At 42.4% G+C, this 23,355-nt stretch overlaps 1 protein-coding gene across 5 annotated transcripts in view; it reads left to right on the top strand.

The window, feature by feature from the left end:
• Nucleotides 1-23,355, top strand: part of SLC4A10 (solute carrier family 4 member 10) — a 165,480-nt gene that overhangs the window by 132,040 nt on the left and 10,085 nt on the right. For all 5 annotated transcript variants that reach the window (XM_088661094.1, XM_035132522.3, XM_088661102.1 and 2 more), the window contains 9 exons: nt 1,040-1,145; nt 8,730-8,891; nt 9,604-9,717; nt 10,501-10,662; nt 13,742-13,993; nt 15,567-15,635; nt 17,035-17,208; nt 19,219-19,341; nt 21,905-21,972. In XM_088661094.1, the coding sequence (XP_088517220.1) occupies nt 1,040-1,145; nt 8,730-8,891; nt 9,604-9,717; nt 10,501-10,662; nt 13,742-13,993; nt 15,567-15,635; nt 17,035-17,208; nt 19,219-19,341; nt 21,905-21,972 (1,230 nt within the window). The remainder of the gene's footprint in view (nt 1-1,039; nt 1,146-8,729; nt 8,892-9,603; nt 9,718-10,500; nt 10,663-13,741; nt 13,994-15,566; nt 15,636-17,034; nt 17,209-19,218; nt 19,342-21,904; nt 21,973-23,355) is intronic.

Raw genomic sequence — 23,355 nt, 5'->3', positions numbered from 1 at the left:
TTAACAAAAAGCAGAGAAAACCCTGGCCACCTTTTATGGAATGGTAAGCCACCTTCCACACCAAAGTGTAAAAAAGAATATTACAATATTCAGTGGGTATTTTTGAAGTGTACCGGTAGTTTAGTTTTTAATATTTACTATGTTCCTTATACATAGAATGGCATGGCTGCCTCTGGTGGAGGAATTAGAATACTGCTGAGTGGCAGCAATTTTGTCATATATTGTTGTAAGCGGAACATTTGCATTTTCTGGTGAAAGATATCTTTATTGGGCTGACCCTTCTTGTACAATTTCCATATTTCCCATTATAGATCCAATTTCTGTGGTATCCATTTTTCTTTTAATCCCCATACTTTCCTTTTAGCATTGCCACATGTCCCTCAGATGTTGATAATCCACACTTTTATCTACAGTTAAAAGGATCAGAGATGATTATTCTGGGAAAGAGCCTTTTCTGGCTTAACACCTTGGAGGGCTACTGCCAGTCGGAGAAGAGGCTAGAGAGAAAAAATAGAGAGACTGGACTAGAGAGGAAGTCTTGATGCCCATGCCCCAAAAGTGCATTTTGGCTTTACCGTATTTGAGAGGGCCATGGCTTTCTTCACCTTCAGAGGCTGTGGAAGACAAAACCCCATTGATTGAACGTCCTCCTTCAGAGTGTGGCAGTAGTTGGGGAAGGCCCATCAGCTTAACATTGCCCAGACTCAGGACACTTTGCAATCTAAAAGCATGCATCAGTCTAGAGATGCCAGGTCAAAACTTAGAGAGACGGCTCCTTGTACTATCAATGGTATTTCATGGAAAGGAGATCCACCTGCTTTGGCATCATGGTGGTGTGGAGAGCTGCGCATGGTGTAATTCAGTGTTCTACTCTGAAAGGTACAATGGCATTCCCAAGGACTGGGCTTCCGCCACCTTTATGTTATCTTGTATGTTATCGTCCCAGACTTCCTAGGGAATTCCGATGGTGCAACTTGCCAGTTTTAAGATTATAAATGATCAGGCTTTTTTTCCCTCTCCCCCCCCCCCCGCCTTTCAGATGCAGCTGTATGGAACCAGATGACCCCAGCAATAATACTTTGCGATACTGGCAGTCCAAAAACATGTCGTCATCAGACATACCTTGGGGAAACTTAACTGTGTCAGTAAGTGTACCACTGAAACACATCACAGATGAACTTTACTCTGACCATAAAGGTGTTCCTGCCGAATACAGGTTGGCAGGGTGCAGGAGATGGTGGGATCAGGTGCTGTTCCCCAGGCTTGCCACTTTTGTAATAACTGAAGATTGCATGCAAAGAACAGTCAATGGCTTTATATAGCTATTGCCTCTCGTATCGAGGCGGCATGCTTCTGAAAACCAGTTGCTGAGGATCATGTGTGGGGCAGTGCTGTTGCATTTCTGCCCTGCATGTAGGCTTCCCTGGTTAACCACTGTGGAGATAGGATTCTAGCCTGCGTGAGCTTTTGCGTGATCGAACAGGGCTCCTCTTATGATGTAGGGGGTCATCCATGTGACTGGAAACCTGATCGTGGGGAGAGAAGTCTGCATGCAGGGGTAGCGTACACACACCCTGCCCACGCATGTGTTTGCAGTGTCATCTGCAAAGGTCTTAAAAGGTACTGAAAACGTGTAACACCTGATCTGTCCATGAATTGCAATTGCAAATATGGAATATTTAAGGAATATCTTAGAGGCTAAAAGTCATAAACCTTTCCATTTCAGCGGCGACCATTCCCTTTTGCCACGGTTAAGTATTATTATTTTTTAAGCACCAGTGCCAGTGTGCACCATTCTGAGAAACTTTGTGTAGCGACAGGGAGCATTACTAAGATTAAGCCTGCATTCATCAAATAGCAGCAGATTTGACCTAAATTCTACCAGATGGTAAATCTGAAGCTGCGATGTGAAAAAAGGGACATGTAAGCTCTATATTTCTCCCCAAATACCACTCCAGATGTTCATCTATAGCAAAAGAGTTAAAATGGAAGGTTTGAAAACATCCTTTCTGTACGTTGCTTTATTGTCAGATGTGTAGATCGTGACCTGGGCAACAGGAAGCATGGTCTACTTATTCCCTAGCTCCCAGAGGATCTCCATGGCCTGCAATTAAGTTTTATATGTATATGGATAGCTCAGTTGGTTAGAGCGAGGTGCTGATAACGCCAAGGTTGCAGGTTCAATCCCTGTATGGGAAAGACGCATATGCCTGCATTGCAGGGGTTTGGACTAGATGATCCTCAGGCTTCCTTCCAACTCTGCAGTTCTATGAGAGCAAGGGAACATGCCCAGAATTGCATAACAGTTAAGTCATTTTCTGTAAAATGATCCTGAGGAAGCATAGGAAGCTGCCTTGTCCTGAACTCAGTACTGTCTCATCTGACTGGCAGCTCAGTAATGGAGCACATACAGAAGAACCTCGGAAAGACTTCCATCTGAAAACCTAGTGCAGGCATCCCCAAACTCGGCCTTTGGGACTACAACTCCCATCATCCCTGACCACTGGTCCTGTTAGCTAGGGATCATGGGAGTTGTAGGCCAAAACATCTGGAGGGCCGCAGTTTGGGGATGCCTGACCCAGTGGGTCACTAGCTATAGTTTGATTTCCAGTGCAGTTATTAATTGTTTCAGCTCCTGTTTGACACCCAGTCCACTTTTTACATGGTGCAGACACTGGGTTTATTCTTTTATCGAGTTTACTAATGATATGTTTCTTATTTATTACTATATAATTTGCTATTTAAAATTATACTTAACAGACGCTTGGTGGCATGCATAGGATTTTAGATTTGATCCCAGCCTGTCATTTCATACTCAACTTGGCATACAACAGCTTCCATTATTCCTCATCATTTTGCTGGATAACACCAAAGTTTACCTAAGCTAGCATTCAAAGCAAGAATCTCACCAACCAGCAGGCACCGAGACATTCACGGGATATTGGCCTGTAGTCCACTGGTGGGTTAAGGACTGCCTTCTGCTCATCTTTGGTCTACGGCCTTTATCAGCTCTCCTTTTGTTCCTGCACCTTCTGTGCTCTGATGTAGCCCACGCCTGCTATCATGGAAGAATCATGAGGAATGTTCAGTGAGAAAGACCACTTTATAGCCTGTACTAATGTAGCGCCCCGTAACCTTGTGTTTCTTAAAAGTGATCTTCAGGTTTTGCAAAGTGCTCTTAGGGCATGTCAGCTTTCCTGCCGATTCACTGTTTCCTGTGGTCCCACTGCAAATAATGAATCTGTGGCTGAAGGGCTAGAGCAGGCATAGGCAAACCACTGATCCTGTTAGCTAGGGATGATGGGAGTTGTAGTCCCAAAACATCTGGAGGGCCGAGTTTGCCTATGCCTGGGGTAGAGGCTTTTATATTTAAATAATCCCTCACTGACATCACTCATGCTGTGGTAAAGACCCTGCTCAGTGCTCGGGATCCCTTTGTGGTGACAACTACCTATGACAGGGTTTCCCAATCTTGGGTCTCAAGCTATTTTTGAATGACAATCCCCCTCATCCCTGCCCACTGGTCCCACTAGTTTAGGGATAATGGGAGTTGTGGTCCAAAAACAAGACCCAAGTTTGGGAAACCCTGATCTATAACTCCAACACAGATACAGATGAAAGCATGGACCGGTTGTGGAGGCAGGTCCTTCCACGGCCACAGGATACACCCAGCTCTGTTTGGCTGGTTCCTGCCCCATGAGTTCCCAACAGTGCTGGCTGGCGGCGGCATTGCACTTGTCATGCAGACGATGACAAGTGCCATTTCTACACCACTGCAGCGCTTTGGGATTGGGTTGCTCATAATGGGGTTTATTTTCTGCTTAGGAGTTGCATATCCAGAGACACTTACGTTCATATGTTTGGAACACGTTTTTTTGCCCATGGAAGTTCCCTTGAGGACTGTAACTTGCAAGTCAGTAGCAGATGGATCTGAGCTGCGGCAACTTGCCGCACTTCCAAACGTACCTTGGAGACCACGAAAGCGGCTGTAGCTGAGATCCATGAAGTGCCGTCTCACACTCTGTGTGGTTCTTTGCAGAAATGGGTGGCTCTTGTGAGCGTGAAAAAGTCCTAGTGTTAATATGCAATTATTATTGTTCTCATTTGCAAGTGGGTCACATATCTTTCCATCCCCCCCCCACCCATCCCCCCTTTCGGGGTTGGATTCCCAACTTTGCTATGTTATTACCTGGCGGCCTCTTCACATATCTGAAGTTTAAATGCAAAATAATAAATGAATAATCCTTGCGATACTATAGATAATCTGTGATGCCAGGATTAGGGATGTGCAGAATCCCCACAGGGAATTCTTGCTTGCCCCATTGAAATTCCTTGTGCTTTCCACAATTGCCTTGAAACTTCATTCTAAGCAAAACCCTCTGTCTACGAGGGTTCCACTCTTAACAGTTTATTTGACTTTTTGGAGAGTTTATTCTTTAGTTCCTAGATTTTCCACACCTACCGCACATATTGACATAACTTTTCCTGTATTAATGTAACTTCAAATGAATGACAAGAAAGAAAGGGAGGGTACTGCTGAGAAATTTTCTGTTGATTTCCCTTGAGATTCCCCCGAAATGTCACCTTAGCAAAAGAAAAAACAAAAACCAAACACCCAACACCTTAAAATTTCACAGTACGCAAAATTCAGTGGCAAATCTAGCTAGGATATAAATAGCCTATTTTGTGTTAGGGATGCTTAAAAAATTGGAATCTTGTAACTTGATATACAAAGGAAACATAATCACCATATTGTTAGAAGAAAATAGGACGTATCTTCCATTGAAGATAACATGCTTTGCTTTGTTTTCTTCTATTAATATTAATAATGATAATGTAAAATATACACAAATATAACATACATTGAACTAATATAGCAGCAGCAAAACATTCCAGTCCAGAACAGAAAGCTGCAACATGGAAAAAACCTTTAAAACCCAAGCTGTCACCCATGTTGTAAAATAGCTCACAAATACATATTGTTTGCATTAGGACAATGCTGTTCCTTTTATGGAAGTTGATGGTTATTTTTTCAGAGTTTATAAAGCCCTGCTAGCTTTTTCTAATTTATTTAGGCTAGAATCAAGATGCTGTTGATACACACACACACACACACACACACACACACATGCAATAGAACTTGGGAAATATGTATTTTTTCCTGCTAAAATAAAGCTTTAAAAATCAACACTAATTAGAGATGTTTTATCGTTTTTGTTTAAAACATTCCGTTTTGCATTTGTCAATCTAATTCATTATGGCCTATGCCAAGTGCAGTTCTCTGTGTTTTTTGGATGGAAGTTTCTCAGCATGGTGGGGATTGAAGCCGAGACCTCTTAAATGCATAACATGTACTCTACCACTGAACTATGGCCTTTCGCCTAATACTTTTAGGCTCCAGTTCTTACCTGGGAGTAAGTCACACTAAATGCAATGAGTCTTGCTTCTGAGTAAACCTGTATAGGATTGCACTGTTGGCTAACCATCAAATGAGGTATCAATGGCATTTAAATGCATTGTTATGCTAGCAAATTTCAATATGAATTTCTTTTCTTTTTTTATAACATGGGAATTTGCAGTTTGTTAAATGAAACTGACTGTTGGTTATAAAACATTTTTTTTTGTCTTTTTTACTACTTTCTTCTTCACTCATTATTTGGAGCAATGCTGGAGCCAAAACAGCTTCCCAAAGAAATGTTAAATAATAATAATAAATTCCGTTCTTGTTTTATATGTAAAAATTATATCTCAGCTCCTCATAAAAGGATCGCAGGGCACATGTAAAAATGTATAAAGCTGTCATAAAAAAACATCAAAACATCTAAAATTCAAGTTCTAGCTTCGTGTATATAGGGTATCTTCCCTCAACAAAAGGCCAGACTGGTGGAAAAGGTCCTGAAAGCTAGCCATTGTTGGCAGCTGCCCACCTCAGAGGGAAGAATTATTCCACAACTGATGCTACCACCAAGAATTTCCAGTAACCCCAGGCTTTATTTAGCAGGGGTACAACAAAAAGGGCCTCCCCTGCAGACCTCATGTCAAATTGTGTCCTTCAGCCTCAGACCAATGGATAAAAAAAATTGCCCCCAAGCTTTAGTTGGTACCTATTATATTGATTAAAACTTTCAGTCGCAGTTTTAAATATGAGCTTGTTGTTTTTCTCTCATTGGAAAAACAACAGGCTTACAAGAGAAGCTCCTGAAAAGCTTTTGTAATCATAACAGATTTGGCGTGCTCTAGCCTTTAAAACCCAAGACTGACAGAAGATGTTGAGGTTGAAACATACAAAAAACAAAGCCCTCCAGATGGTTGGTTTGTCATTGACTAGTCAACCGCTTGGTGTTAAGGTTCACATTTATTCACACTGGCCCAATCAAGTACGTATTCATTTATCCGTGTGCCCTCAGAGCATGGAACGAAAATCCTTACATGAAGGGTCTGTGGTAGGGAACCCCATGCATTTCACTTGCATGTGTGGAACGGGACCCAAATGAGAGGTGCTCATGGAGCCTGCTAGAGAGGGGAAATGTCTCTGCACCTCCCTGCCAATCATCAGTTCAGCCAGAGGAAGAGAAGGATAACCTCAGTGCAGAGACACCCAAGCAGGGAATGGAAAATTATTTCACCCTGAGGTCCACGTTCCCTTCGGAGCAGACTTCCGAGGCCATGTGGAATGCAATCAGTGCTATTTTTCTAGAAAAAGAGGTGCTGGAACTCAGCCTGAACGCCTCCCTTGTTCTCTCATAATGGCCATAATGCCCACCTGAGGGGTGCCAGAACTCTGTTCCAGCAAGTTCCATTTTGGGGGGGAAGCCTGAAGCACAGTTCATAGTTCTTTGGACCCATGCCCCCAAATTTTGCTTCTTCTGGGTGCCAAATTTGATCATAAACAGCTTCTTCTGCAATCAATGTTGTTATAGCCTAAATGCAAACAATTTTGTGGAGTCTATTGCCACCTTGTGGCAAAAGGAAACTGTTTCTTCACATTATAGAAGGAATAGTTTGAATTCTCTGAGCTGATGTTTTACATAACATCAGATTTGGACATTGATCTTGAAACTCTTATTAACTCAGCACTAATTTAGATAAAGTGGTTTCAGGATTTTAGCTGTGAATTACATCCAACTTTTCCTGCATGAAGTAGGCACGTTATTCATATAAACCTTCGTTTTTAACTAATTTCCTCTAAAATTCTCAATTAGTTGCAGCTGTACGGGAGGGAAAACCACTATATTGAAATGTAACTCACCAACATAATGAGAGAAAGAACAGAACCAGTCAAAAAGGGTGTGTTATTGTAATGCATTGGGGGTTGTTGGGGCAGGGGACAATAAAAGCGAGGTGTGTGTTTTGTGTACAAAAACGCCCCAAAAATATATTTATGGGAAATGTCCAGATGTATGGCAGCCATAGCAGTTGTGATTGGGCCCCCCGTGTGATATGCACTGGAAAAACATCACAGAACTATTGATACCTGCATTCGAGGTTGTCTTTAGTGAACACTTGCTGAAGCTTTGAGGTTTCTGGTATCTACATATGCTAAATCATAGCTTAGTAGCCAAGAAAGACTCCATGCATCTTGCACATCTGAAGCAGGCCAATGAATGTGATGGTTTGAGATTATGGCGAAAGTCTTGAGTGCACATATCGTGCATGTTCCAGCCTCTATAAGTAGCCGTGTACAGTATTTCATGACATAGAATTTACTAATATAGACAGATTTTGTTATTACTGTTTTGGGTTCCCTTTGGCTTAGCTTCTGTGGATCAGAAGGGCTTTTATTTTTAATGCAGATACTAGCTTTATCTGTTTTTCAGCACTTCCAGACACAAAGAAATGGAAAGGCCACAGTACTTCCTGTGAAATGTTGGGGCACTATGTAACAGCAAACTTTGGTATTCTGTCAGATATTTGCTCAGCAGAGCGCTTTAACCATTCCTAGATAGCTGAGGAGTGTTCTCTAGCATGATACATATGTTTTCAAACATGCACAAATTAACCCATTGAACTCAGACATGTTTGCAGCTGAAGGCAATACAGTGGTACCTCGGGTTACAGACGCTTCGGGGCACGCGTTTTCAGGTTGCGTACTGCGAGAAACCCAGAAGTACAGGAAAGGGTTACTTCTAGGTTTCGCCGCTTGCGCATGCGCAGAAGTGCCAAATCGTGTCACATGTGTGCGCAGACGTGGCGCTGTGGGTTGCAATGCAAACGCTCCGGGTTGCAGGCGCGTCTCCGTCACGGATTACGTCCGCAACCCGAGGTTCCACTGTAGTGCAAATGCTATTCCCTACAGTGGACCATTTTTAAAAGGTATACAAAGATGGAAACCACATTGCTTCATGGTAAAGCTACCTCTGTAGATTATGCTGTGTTTCGCTGTTGTTAGGTGCACAACTTCAACATCTTGCGCTACATTCCTTGCAGGGTGACCAATGTGTTGCCCACCAGATGCTGTTGACTGCAGCTCCCATCAGCCCAGCTAGCGTGGCCAATGGCAAGGGATGATGGGAGTTGTAGTCCAACAATATTTGTACGGTACCACATTTGCCTATTCCTTCCTTAAAAATGCAACGTATGAAGTCGCCTTAAGTGTCAGGATTTGGACAGATAAATTGAAAGCCTTTCAGGTCAGTAGTAATAATGGAATGCGCAGACCAGTCTTTTGTTTCTCTGTGAATAGGATCAGTTGCAAGGATATAAAAATGTGCTTTTGCTTTCCATGTTAGGAATGTAAGGACTGGCAAGGGGCATTTGTAGGACACGCCTGTGGACACCATGGTCCTTACGTCCCAGATGTTCTCTTCTGGTCAGTCATCTTATTCTTTTCTACAGTGACACTGTCATCCACGCTTAAGCAGTTCAAAACCAGCCGATACTTCCCGACCAAGGTAACTTGAATATCTTAAAAATAAATAAAAATAAATTGTTTTGCAAATGCAGGATACAAGTCTACCTCAGCAGAAATAAAAACCTGAACTCGCCAGCAGCACTGAGATTGCACTGGTATACTGTGTCATGGCATTTTCAGGGAGCAGTTTGCAGCAGAATACATCAAGCACAATAGACTCAGTACGGTTAGAAATGTAAATGTGTATGGCAGACTGTGATTGTCAGAGTAGAAAGCTACTCCAAATTAACAGGTTGGCTTTAGGCATTTTTTTTGCCCCTGGACCGTAATGTCAAAATGTCAGGCCCTACTGTGGGCCTGAGCTGATTTTTTTAAAATGGCAGACAGAGACAGGAGATAGCTTCCTGTTCCTTCCTTAGAAGACAGTCCCTGTAAATTATGCGGTGTGCTGTTATCGATCAGCAGCACCTGGCTGAGCTTCGTTACTGATTTCTCAGCCAGGGTTTCTCTCCAGAAAGAACAACTAGCATTGTCCTGAAGAATACAAGCCTTTGCTTAATTTTAGCATAGCAGCTGGGCATCATCATAGAGTGATGCAGTTCGCCCAGATGAAATGACTCGGCTGCAAGAAACTGGGCACAGAGGTTTGGCCTGTGTGCCAAATCTTGTTGGGCTCATAAAAGGATGTCCGTGCAAATCTTCTACCACCAGTATATATGTGTGTGTACTGACCATTGGCTCAATGTTTCCAGGTGCGGTCTGTCGTGAGTGACTTTGCCGTCTTTCTCACCATCCTGTCCATGGTTTTAATCGACTATGCCCTTGGGATCCCATCACCAAAGCTCCAAGTTCCCAATGCTTTCAAGGTAATTCCTGGCACCAGTCGTACCTGGCTTGGTGTGAAAAGTGAAATTTGCCAAAAACAAATAGGTTTTCAAACCAGTTGTTGTTTCTTTCTGAATGGATCAAAATAATGACACAAAAGTGGAGGTACGTATTGTCTGAGAAAACTAATAAATCAGAAAAGTTAAATTCAAAAGGATTTTTTGAAAAACAAAAACAAAACAAGATGTTGCTGTAAAGTGATTTAGACTGGTCTAATAAGAATAGGTTAGTTCAAGTTTCACCCAAATCTGTAGTCCAAAAGCAGCTGGAGACCCAACTCCCATCCAGGGTTGCCATATTTTGAAGAGCAAAAAAGAGGACATATTTGCCAACTTCTACTTTTAACTATGGATCGCTATGAAGACTGTACCCATGAAAAAGAGGAGATGTCCTGGAAAAAGAGGACATATGGCAACCCTATTTAGCAGGACCAATGGTCAGGGATGATGGGAATTGTAGTCCAAAATCCGCTGGAGACCCAAGTTTGGGAAACCCTGGGTTAGTTTAATAAATGTGTTTACCCCACCTCAATTCCCAGTTGTTTCTTCCTTAGGCCTCCAGTGTGATCCTCTGGCTTCTAAGAAATTTTAGGGTTGCCACTTCCATTTATCATATTTGATATTTTATGTGTCCTTCTTAAAACAGCATCTTACCTTGGATTTTGAATGTTTACATTCAAATGTTTACATTATCCTGCAGGCCTCCACAGTGATGAAATACCCCCCCCCCCCCAAAAAAAATTTTTTTTGCTCTTGTTCTTTTAGCCCACCAGAGATGATCGTGGCTGGTTCATTTCGCCTTTGGGGACCAATCCTTGGTGGACAGTGCTGGCTGCGCTAATCCCGGCTTTGCTTTGTACTATTCTGATATTTATGGACCAGCAGATTACAGCTGTTATTATAAACAGAAAAGAACATAAACTAAAGGTAAGGTGTTTTGATCTTTCTGGTTAGCATTCCAGCATTTTCTTCAATGCAAGCCCCCCCCCCTCACTTCAAAAATGCAGTTTTGTTTTTTTAAAAAAGAAAGGCATTTAGAATACTGATATTTTCACAGTAAAATAAAAAAATTCCTTCAGTAGCACCTTAAAGACCAACTAAGTTTTTATTTTGGTATGAGCTTTCGTGTGCATGCACACTTCTTCAGATACCAAATACCAGATAATGATATTTTCACACTTTCCCCAGTCCAATGTGAAATGTGTGTGATTTTGTGCAAGCAGTTTGATGCATGCCAGGAAATGCCAAACCATCGTTAACTTGAATGTATGGGAGGGAACTTGCAGAAGTCCCAGGCATATGATGCAGGCAACTGAAAATGCAGGGAATAAGAAACTGCAGATATTTAAAAAAATCTGACAGTATTTGTTAGGAATCATTCTGCAAAGAAACAGAAAAGGTGCTTGTAGCTTTAAGAATTGCTTCTGTTAAGTTCCGTAGTACTGTTTGGCTGCTGTTTTGTGCTGAAGGAGCAGTTGCAGTGTGAATTTCCCTGCAGAGAGTGAACACCTACTTGCTTTAAGTTTGTTGTAATAAATCCTTGTTTAGTAGTAAGTCCAGTCTCGCTGCTTCGTGGGTTTGTCCCCTGTTTTCTACCACCTGAAAAAGCCGCCATCTAATAGTATTACCATATCATTCTGGGGGAATGTAATTCAGTCTTGTGAATATCCACAGAAGATATGAGCTTGCACATTTCTGCGATAGGCTGGATGCAAATGGTTTTTTTGAAAAGATGCACAGGAAGATTAAAGAAGGCTTTGTTTCCCATGGGGTGCAGATGTATTGTTCCACCATTGTCTAACAGGTTTTGCAATTTTTTGCAATGCTAAAACCCGCAAGACCTGTTCATGAGCGCTAACAGTGGAATTAGCACGCACCACACAAGCAATGCTTTCTTTTAAACAGCTCTCCTAAGAAAAGAATGCTGGTCTCCAGCCTTCTTCATTTGTAATTTGTTGTAGGGTATTAATTTTCATTAGCTTACTGACTGAAAGTCATAGCTTGACCCTAGGCTAAGGGTTGTCCTTTACAGCTTAATTGTATCTGCTTCCTTCTTGTTAAGTGGTTTTCTTATACGTGACAGACTGAGTTATAATTTCTTTTGTGCCCTGCCCTGAGATCGGTTCTGATGACCTGCACTAAATAAGTAAATAATAATAATAATAAAAGCGAGAGCCCCATCTTTTCCTGCTTTATAAAAACTTTCCTTACTGGTTGCCTGGAAACTAGCCACAAGACAAGGGGCTAATTCATAAACACAACATAATTGCGATAAAGGCACCTGGTGGTGTAAGCTCATGCCACAATAAATGTGCTAGTCGTCCCTCGATGTTTTCCTACCCGCCTCCTGTCTTGCCAAAGCTTAAAGTTTTCTAGTGTCTTCCAACTTTCCACACAACTGTCTGTTCCACCCTTTTTAGTCCCGTTGTGGAAAACTGCAGCAATTGAGCGCTTAGAATTGCTGGGTTCCAAAAAGACACATTTGCAGTGGAACCCTTCCAACAGATGGGGGGTGGGAATGAAACAAGGTTCATCACTTTTCGGACCAAAAAAAAAGGTTGGAAGAAGTTTCAGGAACCAGCTTGTCCGCGTGCGTGCCCAGATTTTTCAGCTTCTTTGACTCTTTGGGAAACGGCAACACAGTCATTACAAATGCATTTTCAGCTTCTTTGACTCTTTGGGAAACGGCAACACAGTCATTACAAATGCATTTTCAGCCTCCTTTTCACACTGCAACTTCTTGGTTGCTGTGAATGGTTCCCCCCCCCAACTTTCCGTGGGTTGCTTCCCTCCCTCCCTCCCCTGCCCTCTTTGTCAGTCAGGCTCCTTGTGTCAATCCGTAGTGTTCGTGCGGTTAACTTGACAGATGCAGGGAGTTCCTGCCAAGCTTTAGAATGTGCCCCCCCTTTCATTTCAGCAGTGGCATGTGGGAGTCAGATGGTCTTCCTGGCTGCCCTCTTGCTTTGCTGCATATTCATATATTTTTTTTCCCTTGCTCGGGTCTGATGTAGCATCATCACCTGTTGCCATGCCTCCTTTCTCTCCCATATGTCACTTTCCTCGGGCTTCTATGCGAATGTGAGGAAAGCTGAAACCCAGACACTGTTGGAAGCAGCGTACTTGCACTTAACAGCAATTTCACCCCTTTTGACTTTTGGAAAAGTCAGCAGGCATAAGGCCAGATGTTTAAAAGAAGTACAGATTGCACATTCTGTGAGGCACCAGCTCCTTGAAGTGGCTATGAGGACATGGCTTGTCCCTGTGTTTACGCATCTCTGATGCTTTTGTCCTGTGCTGTGTAATCTGTTTTGAATTGCCCTGGGATCTTTGGATTCTGGGTGGTATTATACTACTATTACTACTTCCATACTACTAATAAAAATAATTGTCCCTCTGCTGCTATGGTGCCCATGACCAAGCTATGGCAAAAAGGCTTTTAACATGCTGTTCCCCAGCTCCACATATTGCATCCGTAGAGGACAGATCTGAGTGTGTTGTTCCTAACTGGAACTTGCGCTCTGTTTTGAATTTCTTCTGCTGCATTTCAAAATTTTGTAAGTCATTGTAGGGCCAGGGTGAAAATTACTTAAGAATGGGTTCATAGGCCAATAATCCAGCAAGCTCCTTTCGATGCATGGGACTTGTTTGGGTGCATTTGGCAGGAATATAAACAGAAATGAATGGGACAGCCTCTCGGGTAAGGGAGCTCTTGATGTTCATCAGAGCAGTCTCACAAATGCAATGCATTGAATTGAAGCAGAAGTGTGTATGCCTAATACAAGAAAGGCTCAAATCCAACCACGTATGTTATACCACAAGCAAGGCCGAAGAACAAAGTTAACCTGCAGCAGCACAGCCATTGCCTAACAGTTCACGTACCTCGTGCATGCATCGTTAGACTAGCTGCTAATTGGGGCTGCCGGTCATTCAGAAGGGTCTTGCAGGATGCCGGCTTCTGCCCCAGCCATGTTGCTTATTGCCTTCTTTGGTTTGTTGCCTTCAACAGAAGGGCTGCGGTTATCACCTGGACCTGCTGATGGTGGCTCTCATGCTGGGCGTGTGCTCCCTCATGGGCCTGCCGTGGTTTGTGGCTGCCACCGTTCTCTCCATCTCTCACGTGAACAGCTTGAAGCTGGAGTCGGAGTGCTCTGCTCCAGGAGAGCAGCCCAAATTCCTTGGCATCCGCGAGCAGCGGGTCACAGGACTCATGATATTCATCCTGATGGGCTCGTCCGTTTTTCTGACCAGAGTTCTTAAGGTAGGCTCATGCTTTGAGGGGAAACCAAGGGAAAAGTAAAACAGCACTACTAAGGATTTAAATTCTAGCACAAATGTTCTTGTTTTTTTAACGCATGGATTTATGTTTCTTGATGCGGTGCTGGGTTCCTTGGTATGTGATCTGTGATGTGGGCTGTGTTGGAAAAACACTCTTGGGGCAACGGCATGCTCCCCAATACTCCGGAGCATTTCTCCATGGCCTTCTCTGGCTGGCATGTCCCTTCAGTCCAGAGCGCCAGGAATATGCGACTCTTTCCTCATGAAAAGAGCATGCAGGTCTTTCAGCATCTTGTAGTGCTAGAAGAGAGACTCACCTGTAGTTCTAAAACTACTTTATTTAACAGTTTATATACAGAGACTTCATAACTCACGTCTGTGTTCTTCGAACAACAGTACTGAACTGCAACACATCAGAAGTGAAACTAACATACAATAATCAACACTCAGGCGGAAAAGATAAGACAGACTTCCATTCCCACACTTTCTCAGACACTCATGTGATTTAAACTCATCACACCAATCCTTGCTGTAGCAGCTAAGGAGAGCTAAAATACTAACAGACTGGATAGCTCAGTTTGTTTGAGCCTTTTCTTATTGCCTAATACAAGAAAGGCTCAAACAAACTGAGCTATCCTGACCACACCACAGATCACACACCAAGGAGCCCAGGTTCAATGCTTGGCTTCCCCAGTTTACGAAAACAAACAAACCGAAAAATTGGATCTCAGACTGCAGATGATTGGAAGGAACTCTGCATGAGATTTGGGGGCGCTGTTGTTCTTTGGAGTGGGGCACACTGGACTAGATGGGCTAATAGTCTGACTCGGTGGAAGGCATTTTCACAGACTGATGTCTTAGTGCTCCACATGAACAACAACAGAAACGGTCCACCTGCTGATGAGATCTGCCAGCTTTTTAATGGTCAAGTAATAAGCAGGCATTCTTATGTTTTCAATTGTTATTATGCATTTTACTTCGTATTTTATTACTGTTACAAGCCCTGGCCACCATATGGCAGAAAGGCAGGGACTGGTTGAGAGAAATCTAATGCAGAGACGAACAATTACTTTGTTTTGATGTTGTCAGTGTAAAAGCCAGGGTGAGCTCCCTTTCCCCAAATGGTCAGTCACCCTTGATTTGAAGGTAAGGACAGGCCAACTTTTAAGGGGAATGTCAGGGAGAGCTTTTTAATATCCCACAGGTAATGCTAGTGCTGGATAAATGTCCAAATCCACAGATCTGTGCTTTTAACAGTAGGTTGCATGCCTGCTACTATACTGCTGGGTTGGTTTGGACAGAAGAATTTAGGGGGGGGGAAACAGGGACTGAAGTTCAGAAAGTCTGAAGACACCCCCCACCACCACCACCAAACCAGGATGTGTGCAGTCCCTGCTGGGTGCAGATGAAGCAGTGAAAATTCACCATCAAACACTCCTTCCCATATGAGACCCTGGTAGTCATTCGCCTTTGTCGAATGCCTTTTCTGCCTGTCTTATCTGCCAGTGAACTGAGACCCAATTTTTTAATGTTGACCTTCTTTCTCCTCTTTCCAGTTTATCCCTATGCCAGTGCTTTATGGTGTATTTCTTTACATGGGTGCCTCTTCTCTAAAAGGAATTCAGGTTAGTGAAATATATTTTTTGTGCGGCTCTTGTTACGCCTTTCATATGCCCCTTGCTTGCATTATACGCATTGCTGAGTTTCACAGAGATATTGGAAAGGTGCAACCAATACGAAATGGAGCCCTGCAACTTTCAGTGTCACTGGCAGCAGGAATTTGCGGCGTGCCCCTCAGCAGAGGGAAGAGGAGGCGGCCATCATCTGCATCTGGCACAGAGCTAGGCTTACAGTCCTGCTTGCTGGGCTGCTTTTTCGATACTGAACACGACCTGCTGTTCAGTAAACTACAGGCCAAGCCACTGCATTGGTCAATGAAGCCATGCCCATTTACCATAGTGTCTACTTCAGTGGCACAATACTTTAGACTTGCCATGGCGCACACTTGCCTACATGACTGCCTGCCGCTGTTTTACACCAATGTGCATCATGTTAGCTATTTGTGATAAAAATGTATGCCTTACACAAATAGTTGAAGACAAGTATTTAACTTGTCAGTATGGCAACAGTTGAACAACAAGTATTATTTACATATACATTAATGAATGCAATGCATTTCTCTCCCTTGAGCCCAAGAGAGGGCTTAGTCTTTTTTTTTCCCCTTTCAAAACGCATTTGTGGCAGTGCATAACTTACAATCCATAGCTTGCCTGTCCTCACAGCATCCTCCAGAGAGCATCTGCATGAAGTCCCCACACCTCTCACATTCACAAAGACAGAACTAACAGAATAAGCAAGCAACTTCCAACTGCCCCAATACCGTTTATTCTTTGTGAAATACATTTATAATGCAAATACAATACAAATACTAACACATCATGTTCCCTATTTAAAACCGCAGGCTATCCTTAAGCAGCCTAACGAGGAACTGAATCATGGTTGCACAACACTTGTGTAGCTGGCTCACTTGCACACATCCTCTTGCTGGTGCTTGTTGTGTTATTCAATTCAGGTGTTGTTGCTTCCATGTATGGCAACGCGGGAGCCGGGAGTAGGGCTGAGTAGTCCTGCCCATGACATTTGTGTCTCTAGCACAGCCACCTGCAGAGATGGGGCCTTCCTGCATATAGATGTTTGTGCGGAGGCTTTTGGGCCATGGAAACACCTTTAGGTCACACAGTAGCCCTCATGCTACAGTTGTATGTGCAAAGGCTGCCTCTGCAGATGCTCATGTTGTGCTTGTGTCCTTGGGGATATTCAGCATATGTGATGAGAGGAGGATGGGGCGACTCAACACAGAGAATTAATGTGGTGTCCTGAAGACAGCTATGCTTGTGTCTTTACCTTCCGAATTCCCTTTGTTACAGCCATTTATCCTTCCTCTTTTAAATGTTTCATCTGTAGAGGGTCTGTAGAGGAATGACTTGCATTTCCCTGCCTCCCAGATTTCTTTTCCTTCCTCAGCTTTTTGACAGAATCAAGTTATTCTGGATGCCTGCCAAACACCAGCCTGACTTCATCTACCTGAGGCATGTCCCGCTCCGAAAAGTCCACCTCTTCACCGTCATCCAGCTGAGCTGTCTTGTGCTGCTGTGGGTTATCAAGGCTTCAAGAGCTGCCATTGTCTTTCCTATGATGGTATGGATCCGTTTTCTGGAGTCTAGAAGGTCCAGGCAATCCATAAAAGCAAAATTGAATAACTGATATTAACTAAGCTTACAGAGAGTCAAAAGGTGCCCTTCAGGGGAGAAAGTCCATGGAGATGGTTGGAAGCTATTTATCAATAGGTTCTTCTTTACCCCGCTTTATTTTTGCAGGATCAGACCCAGACCTGCTTATCTTCAACGAAGAGGATTTTTTGCTTTTTAAAAAAACTGCAAATGCCAAGTTTCTCTTAAATAATTGCTTGTTCAAAATAGGCTAATCTAGATAAAAACACATGATAATGATGATGATGATGATGATAATAATAATTTTTATTTATACCCCGCCCATCTGGCTGGGTTTCCCCAGCCACTCTGGGCAGCTTCCAACAGAAAAATAAAATACAATAATCTATTAAACATTAAAAGCCTCCCTAAACCTTAGCATTACTGTTCACCTCTAAATTGAATCAGTGCCTTTACCAGATTAAAATAGGCTTGTCTATGTGAAGGAAAAAAACAATTTGGTTACTGCTCAGATAGGAATCTTTCCACTGTACCTTCTAGACAGTGGTGTTTTATTTTCACCTCATAAAAATAAATGGTTCAAGTCTGCCCAGAAACTATCAATACTTTTTTTAAAGACCTATCAGCAAGTTCAAGTTCAATTTTTATTACAGCAAAAGCCAGCAATACAGAATATCATATTTCCAAACAAAAGAAAATCAGCAATAACATCACCAGAAATAGAACAATTACACAGAAGGAATTTCCAATGTGTCATTCAATAGAAGGGAGTTATGTTTCTTAATAGCTAAAGTGCAGAATTTGGCCACGTCATGTGACACTGGGCTTGAGGAATCTTCCAGAAGGAATTCTCATAAGATTACGGGGGAAATTCCAAATACTATTGTAAGGGTGTAAATTTTGATTTAAAAAGTCGAGCTCGTTCTTCACTATAAAATTCACAAAATAAAAGAATGTGAGTGACAGATTCTACCTTGTTAGACATGCAAGGGCAAAGGTGCTCATGAATTGGTACCCGCATAAATTTGCTTTACAGCACCGCTGAGGGCATTGCCTCTAAGCGGGCTCTAGAGTAGACCCATCTATAAGCTTCGTTAGTGATGTTAGATAAGTAAGGGGCAGCTGTAAAATTAGGCCACGATTTTAGGCATCTATAATTCTCTGGGAGTAAGGCAACTTCTTGTTGTAATTTGACATTGTAAAGTCTCTGAGTAATAATTATAGACTTATCAGCCATGTTCATGATTTTTGTTTCCTGTTTTGCTTCTGTGAGCATGGGGCTGGAAAAAAGGCAGAATGGAACCAGGACGAAGAGAAGATCATATTTTCTGGTGTGCTGGTTGTTATATTCCCATACTTAGGCTCCCCTGCTAAAAACCATTCTTTCATTCCTCTGGGTTTTGTTGAAACTATCAGCTCTCATTCAAGGCCATGTTTAGCCAGATGGGTCACTGAATATGAGGCAAAATATAAGAAGTCAGGACCATTAAAAAATTGAAATCTGCAAATTTAATCCCATACATAATTTTACATGAATTGAAAATAAAAGAATACTAATATAAAACTGCTTTTGAACTCGGTGGGGTTAAGGGTTGCTATATTTCAAACAGTGAAAATCTGGACAGAAAAGTTGTTAAGCCTTTTTTGGCAAAGGTGGCAAAAAAGAAATTGACGTCTGTGGGTTATTTTTATGGGAAATTGGCAAAAATGACACTGCTGACATGGGTTGCTACATCTCCGGATTTTCCCGGACATTTTCCCGATTTCCGCCCAGACACTGCTGCCGACTGCAGTATTCCGGATATGTCTGGGAAATTCCAGACATATGACAACCCTAGCGGTGTTACTTTAGTTTCGTACCCACAAATTTTGCCATTTTAGGATTAGGCCTCTGTTTCTTTTGGACTTTGTCTTTTAAGAAACATACCTTTTACAGCTGTCCACGATATCTTACCATATTATAAACATCTTTGAACAGGTCTTGGCCCTGGTGTTTGTTAGAAAACTCATGGACTTATTTTTCACGAAACGGGAGCTCAGCTGGTTGGATGATTTGATGCCAGAGAGCAAGAAAAAGAAGTTGGAGGATGCTGAAAAAGAGGTACGTTTTCTTTCTTTCTTTCTTTCTTTCTTTCTTTCTTTCTTTCTTTCTTTCTTTCTTTCTTTCTTTTCACACTTGATCAAATGAATACAGCATGAAATTTACAGCCTAAGCTTATCTCTGTGAAATATGAGAATGCTTTCATGCAGCGAATCTAAGTGTCTCTGGGAACTTTGCCCACAGAAGCAAAGTTTTAACCCAGGCTCAGGTGCTCATGCACACATCTTTGAAACGATTGAGTTGTATCCTGCGCTATCCTTGCACGAGCGGAACGGACTTCTGATTCCTCAATAGGACTTCGCCTTCCTCTCCTCCCCCTGCATGCCCTCAAAATCTGCTCACGTGGGGTTGCAGGAGTAGGGGAAAAGAAGAAGGTGGTATCCCAGTGTGCAAGCAGAAGTCCGCTCACCTGACATGGGATTCTGCCTACCAACCCTACCCTGCCAAATAAATGGCATCATATACCAGGCCACACCCACCTTCTAACCTCCTTGCCCAAGCTTACAACACTAGCAGATACCAGATGATAACCATCGCTCCTCAGAGAGGAGAAAGGTACTGGAGAGGGAGCCAGCAAACTCACCCCAGTCTGCATTTCTGCTCCACTGCACTACTGAACCCACCGCCCACAGTTAATCACTTTCTAGGAGCGTTATCTCATTAGTGACCCCAATAACCTGTGTCTAGTGGAGGGCAGGCCTGGACATCAAGGATAGGGGAATAAGGGCTTTGCAGCGTGTAATGACTTGCCCCCTTTCTACTCTCCATCCACCTTTTCCTTCTGGAAATTGATTCAGTTGTGCATCCTTTCCCCCCACGGCACAGCCATATAGGACTTTCTACCAAGTGATATGTTCTGTCCCTCATAATGCAGAAGCGACTCAAGGGAGATGGGTGTGTTTTTCGCAATCGTTGCAGGAGTCCTTTGCTTTTCAGTCTGGTATTTCCCTTGTTTTTTCTTTTCTTTTTAGACCTGAATGGTGACAGAAAAACAAAACTAGGAATGTACACCTTTTAAAAATATATATAAATAAATAAAACCTACTTTTTTATTTTCAATCGCTGTCTTTTTTGAGGAGTTATTATCAGGTTTTTTTTTTATACATATTATGGGCATTGCTAAATATTTGAGGCTATTATTAAACCTGTTCAACTGTCAAAATCCTGGGCAGCTGTGAAGCCTGGAAATGACAAAATTAGCTAGGAATAAAAATAAATAAATATATATATGAAGCGGCGCCTCTGGAATGTAATTGGAAAGTCACCATTATGCTGGCTTTAAAAATAGAAATGGGCTCTTTGTACAAATAGAAATGAAGCTGACAGGATATTTTAAAGGTGCTGCTTGGATTGGATCAAGATTTTAATTTTGCAACTTGCTTTTCAACATAAGAGAGGAAAATCCCATCTGTGATGAGCAGTCAGCGTCGAGACAAGAAATTATATTTATTCACAGTCTGTTGATTGATTGCATTTGTATCCCATATTTTCTTCAAGGGGTGTGTGAGGTGACATATGTAGTTCTCTTCCTCCCCATTTCATCCTCACAACAACCTGCGGGGTAGGCTAGTCTGTTCTGCCACTGGTCCATATTTTATTTCTAAATATTCTGAGGCCAGTTTCATTGTACTGCCATTGCCTGCCAATGAACAAACCTCTGTGTTGCAATATAGACGAGCTGAACAATATAACACAACACGATGGCCAATAACAATAAGAATAATTCAAAAGTTCGATATATACATAATCTGTCACTAAATATCGCCAGAGCAGAGTTTCCAGATAACCAGTCTGTTTCATTCAATGCTTCATTCAATTATTCTACCGCGACTGGTAAAGAAGATTTAGAGACTTTGGTTGTAATTTCTGATCATTTGTATTAGTCTATAAATAGTGTTTAGTGCCATTGTTATTGGCCATTGTGTTGTGTTATATTGTTCAGATTGCCTGCCAATGGGCACTTGGAACATGGAGTGAAGATGTAGCTTCTGTACTAAGAGCCTCTAGAGAAGGAGCAAAGAAACCCTTTTCAGCTTGGGGGGTTGTATACACAGTTGTAGGATATGCACTACTATCACATCTGTGTGGGTCTTTGCTACCCAGTTGGCCATAGGCTCAGCTGGGCGGGGTACAAATAATAAAATTATTATTATTAAAATTATTACTTGGATTGCAGGCCATTTAGGCATTTGTAACGCAGGTGCACAGGTGAGCTCACACCGTGGACAAATGCCCCAAACTAACTAGCTAACTTCCTTCCTTCCTAGAGAGAACAATTTTCCACCCTGAAAATTAGCTCCCTCTTTGGCACCTGTTTTTTTACTCACAAAATAGTTAACAGGAAAGATGACATGCTATGGAAAATTTGAGTAAAACAATTTGGGAGGAGAGAGAGAGAGAGAGAGAGAGAGAGAGAGAGAGAGAGAGAGAGAGAGAGAGAGAGAGAGAGAGAAGATATTACCTTGTTTTCCTTTCTCGTGACTGAATCTATAAGTGTGTGGAAACAATTGCAGCTGAGTGGTGTTTGCTCCTATCTGAGTTATTGTGTTTTTCCCCACTCTAGGAGGAACAAAGCATGTTAGCGATGGAAGAGGAAGGCACAGTTCAGTTACCGCTAGATGCACATTACAGGTAAACCACTGGGATACAAAATTGTCCCTGGTCAAAGTTCAAATGGGCCTTGTGTTTGTCCTTGGCATATTGGAGCTGAAAGAAATGTGAAGTTGCGCATTCATGATCAGATCACCCAACTATTAGCACACACCCTGCAAAAAAAAATCACACAATAAAGATACTCAGGGCTTCTTTTAGCCGGAACTCAGTTCCGTCACCTTTCAGGTGGGCACCATTGACATTCTAAGAAAACAAGGGTGGTGTTCATGGTGAGCACCTCTTTTTCTAGAAAAATAGCACTGCAGATACTTCCCTCTTTGTGCCAGCAGGATTAAAAGCATCTTCTGGTGGTACCGGTGGTTGTATATTAATTGGGGGAAAACTGCCCCCCACAGCATTGTTGCTCCTTTTCTAATTCTAATTCTACAGTCGCTTTAAAATTAAAAAATAAATAAATTGAGAGACTGCTCACAGATCTTCTACATCAGTGTTTCCCAACCTTGTGCCTCTAGATGTTTTGAGACTACAATTCCCATCATCCCTAGCTAGCAAGACCAGTGGTCAGGAATGATGGGAATTGTAGTCCGAAAACAGCTGGAGGCACAAGGTTGGGAAACACTGGTCTACATCACATCCGTTTTGGCTCTTAGTTTGCACTGTACCTTTAAAACATCCTTTTAGCCCACTGGCAATGGCACCCACCTATCTCACAACCAATTTTGTTGCACATTATTTGTTTAAAGCATTTTTGCCTCTATTCAATTGAAAGCCCCGCCCCCTGAGAATTTTACAGAGCAGAAAAAAAAAAACAGAGCAACCTCTGCCCCCAGCTTTACAGTCTATATAAGCTTTACATGTATAGATGCCCTACCTACTCCCCTGAAATGAATAGGGGAACTTTATTGGGCTGGAGCTCTTAGTTTGTTTTGTATTAGTGCATAGAGAGCTGGGAAAGCGGGGCACAGACATTCTGAAGCCACTATTAAATCAATGTATCAAGGTTGAACCATTTCTTGGTCTGTAAGTAACTATAGAGAAGGCATCCCCAAACTGCGGCCCTCCAGATGTTTTGGCCTACAACTCCCATGATCCCTAGCTAACAGGACCACTGGTCAGGGATGATGGGAATTGTAGTCCAAAACATCTGGAGGGCCGAAGTTTGGGGATGCCTGCTATAGAGTTTCAAACAGGGGTCTCTTCCAATCAAGCTGTATGATGCCAGGGATTGTTCCTGGTAGCTCTTCCTGTGCAAACCACATGCTCTTTCATGGAGTTATGGACCTTTCCCTTGAAGCCTCATGCTCCATTGACTGAATTGCCTAAATTATCGGCTAAATATTGCATTATGGCTACTTTAAAGCCGATCAGTGAGTTTATTTTAGTTCCTTGTTTGCACAGTAC

This window comes from Zootoca vivipara, chromosome 1, assembly GCF_965207765.1.
Source record: "Zootoca vivipara chromosome 1, rZooViv2.hap1.1, whole genome shotgun sequence".
Lineage (NCBI taxonomy): Eukaryota > Metazoa > Chordata > Lepidosauria > Squamata > Lacertidae > Zootoca > Zootoca vivipara.
The sequence above is the reverse complement of the archived record's forward strand: the minus strand, read 5'-3'. Positions and strand labels throughout refer to the sequence as shown.